We start from the raw sequence: 7,020 nt of genomic DNA, 5'->3' as shown, positions 1-7,020 counted from the left end.
AATAAATATGAGTAGGATTACTGCTATATACCATTTGGAAATTTGTCCTTTTTTTACTCTATTGCACTATTGTATGTTTTCTTTTAATTATACACCTACCTGGATGTGAGGGCGCTCTTGATCTTTTGCTCTCGTCGCCTCTGTGGACTTGGACTGTATCCATTTCAGAAGCAGCACCCATTGCAGGACAGTATTTATATATTTATTTTGCTTTTATTTATTTAATCTCATTATTCATTATGGTATTTGCGATCGAATTTTTGTTATCAATTGTTATACCCATGAGACTGCCGGAATCTTTGGACTATTAACCGGTCAGCCCGGCTGAGCTTGGTCAACTTACGGCCACAGGCCTGGCCCGGTAGTACCCAAAATAACGGCTCCTGGGAGGGTTGTTCATGGAAATTTACAACTAAACCTGTGGGTTGTATGGCCCCTAAATTGATCTCCCTCTCTCGTCTCCTAAGAGCCTCCGCTGACTCCTCTGCGGAGAACTCCCCTTCCAGTGAACTACTAGGTCCCCACTGATTAGTAGAAACCAGGTCCGGTCCATGTAGGGGACTTGAAACATAGGGTCCCACCACTGCATTACCTTCCCCATATTTGTAGCTCTGTTGGTGGACACGTTTGACTCAGATTCAGAAGCCCCAATGTCTCTGATTTTGTGGTCTGCCCCTGCCCCAGCGAAGGTTAAATAGTCTCCCAATTTCCCTCCCTCAGGATGTTCATCATCAAAATCTTCCCAGTCACTCCAGTCCTGAGAAGGCTTAACTACCTTCTGTTTGTTGCCCCTGGCGCGGGTGGTAACAGTCTTAGGCCTGACAAGGGCCTGCAGGGGCATTACACCCTTGGCCCTTAGCTTGCGCGTGTTGCCTCTGTAACAAAGTGTCCGTTGGGGCTTCGATCACTGGAGCGGGCATGGCAGTGTCCTCCTCCACCCCGGCGGTCGCCTCTAGAATGATGTCATCCACTCGCACCGGAAGGGTGTTTTTATCCTCTGCGTTGGAAGAAGTACCGTCCGGTACCTCTTCGCTGGATCCCTCCGCTGGAGCCTGGAAGGAAGAAGACTCATCCTCACCGCTCTGCTGAATCCTGGCAGTCGCGTGGTCCTCCTGGCCGGGAGCAGACACATCCGATGCCGTCTCTCCAGGAGCCGGCGCGGCCTTGGCGCTCCTCCGCTGTTTGGGATGCACCATCGCTCGGGGTGATGTCATCTGCATGGGACTCTGCTCCCGTTCGATCAGGCAGGTAGGCTCTTCCTCTGCAGCTGCTCTGGAGTGATGCATTACTACGCCGTCTTCTGCTGTCGTCATCTGATGTCGGGTGGGACACGCCCTCAGGGGAAGAGCATCGGGGCACCTCGCGATTGCTAGCGGCCATTTGCAGGTGGCGGTCCCGCACCTGCGTCACCAGCCGAAGCGTCCCAGCCTCCTCCCAGGCGGTCACCTTACCCGGTAAGTCTTTATTAGATGCAGGGACCGGGACACACAATTCCTTTGGTGCGTCCGCTCCTGAGGTCGCAGTCCATGCCGCACTTCTCCGTAGGAAGGCCGCATCTTTTCTCCAGTTGGGTGAAGTAGGCAGTGACACCGCTGGTTTTAGGTGTGAGGCTCCACACTGCGGGCACTTCGGCGTCAGGCTCGCCTCTCCGCCCGGAAAGTCGCAGCAGGTGCAGATGCACTTTAGGTAGCTCTCCCCGTTCACTTCTACTACCAGGAATCCTCCTGATAGCCAGTATTGGGATACTTTACACCCAGACATAATAGTGTAAAATTTGGAAATAAAGTTCAGCAATAACAGCAGTACAGTGAGTATAGCTCTTCTCAGCTTGCTCACCATGAGGAACTGAGGCTGCGGTAGCTCGCATCCGGCTCCTCCCACAGTGGTGACAGTCTCTCTGAATAGTTACAGTGTTCCCTCCCCCTGGTAGATTTAGGAGTACAAGCACAATGTAACAGGGCGTGGCCTCGGCTTTATCGCCGAGCCACTATCAGCAGGTGGGCGCGGCTCCTGCTTTCGCGCCTACCGGATACTTTTCAGGGCGTAGCTTAGCTTTGCGCCAAGCCCTGCTCAACTTTGCAAGGAAAAACTGACAGTCCCTTCTAAGTACACTATGGCTCCCTGTGCTGTGAGCTGCTAATAGCATTGTGGTAGCTCCTCAAATGGAGGTTCTGGCAACCCTGGATTTCAAGATCCCCCTCCCTCGGACATTACCCATCAATACTGTAACGCCACCCTGTTTGACCGTGATTCTGTAGTCCCCTTCCTGAGGTTTCTGGGTCCCAGACAGCCAGAACACCCCCTCCAGGCACCCTACATATCAGTCCTCGGGGTAACACGAAACAAGAACAGATAACACATTGACTCAGCACAGGTTACCTCACATTAGGGACAGCACAGGCTGCAGCTCCCTGGTGGGGAAGTTGGTCCCTTGCTTTGGTAGACAAGAGTCCCCTGGACACTACACCTGGCCCCCCTTCCTTCTTAGTACTCAGACTGGGAGCGTACCTCCTTTCTCTTGCTTGCTTTACTGGAAAAGCCCGTCCTGTTGAGCATCTCAGCAGCGCCTCCAAATGTAACAGGTTTTCCCGCACCCTCTGGGGGGAATATGCTATTACAGGGTGTCATGTGCTGGTTACCTGCTGGCTCACAGAAGTGCTGAGTCTCCGCCGTTGTTAGTGGGGAAGACAGGACAGGCTTTTGGGGTGATGGTTGTTCATTTCTCACTGGTGCGGAGACAAATAAGTATACATGGGAAGGATGTTGATCCAGGGATTAATCCGATTGCCAATTCTTGGAGTCAGGAAGGAATTAATTTTTTCCCTTAATGAGTTTTTTTTGTTTGCCTTCCTCTGGATCAATAAGTAAATATAGATATAGGATAAAATATATGTTGTCTAAATTTAGCATAGATTGAACTTGATGGACCTATGTCTTTTTTCAACCTCATCTACTATGTAACTATGTAATCCCTGCAGGAGAACCCTCTGATACTCCCTATGATAGATTGCAGTCTCAGGCAGGAGTATATAAAAGAACGGGAACTTTATTTCCCAGCACACAGAATACAGTCTTGAACTGATTCCCTGGTCTCTTCCTTCCTTCTGGAATCAACCCTGGGCTTGAGGCCTCCAGAGCCTATCCTCTGCTCTTCCCTCATCCCCTCGTGGGATAAGGGGTATCTGCCCCACTCCCCTAAGTGAGGGAATTGAAGTGGTCAAAGCCCTGACTCCAAGCTTCCAGCAATCACACTCTCTCATGGGAGAGAACACCCACTAAATTTGGCTGGTGCAGCCCCTTAAGTACCATGGGGGAGGTTCCCAGGTCTGTGCCCCTGATTGGACCCACCTAGACCCACCTCTTCCTGTCACTCAAGGGAGCAGAAGACATGGCTACATGGGAGCAGAGCAGGAGACATGAACACACACACACACACACAAATATATAGACACACATATATATGTAGAAGTATCTGTACCGTGTTAGCTGAGCTTACTAATCAAAAATTAATACATGATACCGTTCTGTGGCTAATGACATGTTTTTATTTGTGCGAGCTTTCAAGGTACACTGATCTCATCTTCCGGCGATGTTACAATGAATAAAACAAGCAAGGTTTAACTTAAAAACAGTGCGCCCTGGAATGTTATCTGACTGAAACCTATTCTCTCTCTCTTTCTCTCTCTCTCTCTCTCTCTCTGTGTGTGTATATATTTGTGTGTGTGTGTGTGTGTGCATATGTGTGTGTCTGTATATGTATACAGTATGCGTGTGTGCATGTGTGTGTGTGTGTGTGTGTGTGTGTATGCATATGCATGTGTGTATGTATACATTATGTATGTGTATCCATTATGTGTGCGTGCATGCATATGTGTGTGTGTATATGTATACATTGTGTGTGTGTGTTATCTTGTTTGTGTAGTGGGACTGAACAAACAGCAGCCGCTTCCCCTGGGGCTGAGCATACCTTGCAAGGCACAAAAGAAGCCTCCTAAGTGCTGCAGCAGCCGTGTATTGAGAGTTAACAGCAGCGCTGCTTGTGATTGGCTGAGACGGGCGGAAGGCGGCTTGTGATTGGTTAGAAGTTTTCCGATGGGCAGGGCTGGTGCTCTGCTCTGCGGTCCCCTTGAATCACAAAGCCTGCGGGGAAGTGCTCAGCGCGAGGCTGCTGCTGCTGCTGCTGCAGGGATTGCAGGGATTGCAGGGGCTGCAGGAGGTGGGACCTTTCCTGCTTTCCTTTCTTTATTTTTTTCTTATTTTTTTTTTTTCCATTGAAACATTTATTTGCTGTGGGGGTTTTTTTTTTTTACACCCTGCTTTTCAGCTTCAATCTCACACACAAGGAGGAGCATCATCATCAACATCATATGCAGGCATCCTCCAGACAGAGAGTTTGCCAGGATAGCCCTGGATAAATCAGGGTCTCAGCCAAAGGCACAGAGAGGAAGGAAGGGGAGAGCTCACTATACCCCACTTGCCCATATGAAGCTGGTGCTGGGAGCCCCTTAGTGGGGGACAGCATTGTGTGTGAGAAGGGACAGGGTATCCGACCAGCGCTGCAGGTATACACAGTGCCTGCCAGCCTCCTCCCCTCACCCACCAGCAGCAGGCTGCTGCACCCCACTTCTGCACGGGGCTGACTCCCGGGGAGAGGGGTGAGCAGGGAGCACATGGGGCTATTGGATTTATACAGCCAGCGTGCTGGGGTTTAATAAGAGAGGCGCTGAAGCCCAAGGAACAAGTCGGGAGGTGAGTTATTGTGGCAGCCACATGGATTAACCCCATCCGGTGCAGGCATTACTTGTATAATGTATCCAAGCTATCATTTATATACACTATGTATCTATGATGTATAACTACCCTGACATGTAGACCCATATCATATAAATATATAATTACCATATTTTTACAAACAAAGCAACCGTAATCATATTAAGCTTACATTTACAATTATTCTTATACAGTTTCAGTCGTGTGTATATATATATACATATATATATTTTTAATTATTATTATTATTATTATTATTATTATTATTATTGATACAGAGAGAATGGCAGCACACTAAAGAAGAGCCCCAGCAGAGGCAGGTGTGGTGCACGGTAAAGGGTAAAAGTTAAAGTCTGTAAGGATCCCTAAAGATCCAATATACCGGCACAGCACAAGAGATAATAACATAAAAGTGGTTTATTGGGTCCAAAATGCCCATACATCGGGCATATGTGTGGGCATTTTGGACCCAATCAACCACTTTTATGTGATTACCTCTTGTGCTTATATATCTTCACACCATCTAACATATAGATCATTATGCCTGTCATATTGTAGGTGCATAAACAAGTGTGCCTTATAGCATTTATATTCATTCTCTATTCAATATTACAAATACACATAATTGATCGCGCGATTCAACCTCTTCAATTCAGGGGCTTAATATATTGTATTAGTACAGTAGTATTATTTTATTTTCAGAAATCTTTAAGGCCATATCTAACTATAGTTGTGTGTAATATATATATATATATATATATATATATATATATATATATATATATATATATATATATATACATATACATATACACACACACACACAGTGTGCTATTATAGATACATACTATACATATATCACAAATTACTGTACTTAGTGAATACTGTACATGACCCACACCACGCATTGCAATAAAGGGGTTAAGTACCTAAATGAAATGACTCTATCTGCAACATATGTTGGTATACAGTACATTAGATCATATACATGCTTTATGATTGTGTATTGCTATTTAACATATATTATGAATATGAGCATACAATGATTAATTACATAATTATCCATACTAAATATTACTAAGAGCAGACATTAATACTGCTGCCTAATAAAATAAAATACTACTGCAGAATATCCACTGCCTATCTCATATCTCGCACAGTATATGTAGTCATTTAGGTACTTAATTAGTTTGAATTGCCATGAGAAATGATAACCCCTAGCTAAACTGCAGCGGTGTCTGGTTCCTTTTCTAATAAGCTGACATTTCAGCATTTAGCAGCAGCACAGGACTGCCCAGAGAATGGCCAACCAGTATTATATGTGTTGTGCCTTTGACATTGCTGGGGTATATATCACCCCCATATTCTGAGCAGATACAAGTGACAAGTAGGACTCATGAGCTTTAAGTCAAACATTGGTGAACTCTACAGCTGCTGTTGATCTTTGTATTCCCATTAATGCAAGGTGATGGATTCTGCATTTCCCCCCCATTCCCTCGCTTCCACATTTGCACATTTTCTTAGGTCATATAATAACACGTCTGTTTTAATGAAGTTAGATATTTATACGCTATGATTAGAATTGATGTCATTACTGACTGCATATTACATTTCCACATACATGTATAAACGGCAACTTCTTGCTCTTAAATGGCCTTAAAAACGTTTTTTTAAATTGTTGTTGATTTTTTTCCATCTCAAGTACTTAAAAGTACATTACAAGCCCTTAGGAAATAGATTTACATGACTTTGTATTGTTCACATGGTGTATTGGTATTGCTATGTATGTATATCTTTGTTTATAGATCACTAATAGTGTACTCAGCGCTTTACAAAGACAATACAGCACAGGGAATTATAATACAATAAGCATAGCAAAGTCAGATAATAGGAAAGGAAATATATGGAAGTATTTTATTTATAATTAATTTATTCTGACTGTAACCATGCTTCAGGTAAAATACTTTTTTTCCCCCTCTCCCGTGCATTTTCACACATGGGAATTTATTGGTATTTTCCACCAACTCGTGTCTGCCTGGATTAGCCAAGCTCTGATCTAATTCTCATGACCATCCATGGGACTGATTCAGACCCCATACTTCTTACAGAAGTGTATTCATCAGTCAATGCCAGCCAGTCTCTGTAGGCTACACTAAAGACTATGTATTTCCTCAATGCAGCTTTTCATAGCAGACCTATCAAGTCAGATCGTATAGGAAGCGATAGCATATTAAACCCCACGTGGGGATA

The 7,020-nt window shown here is 45.0% G+C and overlaps 1 protein-coding gene across 2 annotated transcripts in view; it reads left to right on the top strand.

Moving 5' to 3' along the window:
* Nucleotides 1-4,077: 4,077 nt before the first annotated feature.
* Nucleotides 4,078-7,020, top strand: part of FGFRL1 (fibroblast growth factor receptor like 1) — a 196,941-nt gene continuing 193,998 nt past the window's right edge. Inside the window, exon 1 of one of the 2 annotated variants that reach the window (XM_075571428.1) lies at nucleotides 4,078-4,216. In XM_075571428.1, coding sequence (XP_075427543.1) covers nucleotides 4,093-4,216 — 124 coding nt within the window. In that variant the 5' untranslated portion in view covers nucleotides 4,078-4,092. Of the gene's footprint in view, nucleotides 4,750-7,020 lie in introns of both variants that reach the window. The other variant, XM_075571435.1, reaches the window with a different exon arrangement.

Source organism: Ascaphus truei, chromosome 1, assembly GCF_040206685.1.
Source record: "Ascaphus truei isolate aAscTru1 chromosome 1, aAscTru1.hap1, whole genome shotgun sequence".
Classification (NCBI taxonomy): domain Eukaryota; kingdom Metazoa; phylum Chordata; class Amphibia; order Anura; family Ascaphidae; genus Ascaphus; species Ascaphus truei.
The sequence above is the reverse complement of the archived record's forward strand: the minus strand, read 5'-3'. Positions and strand labels throughout refer to the sequence as shown.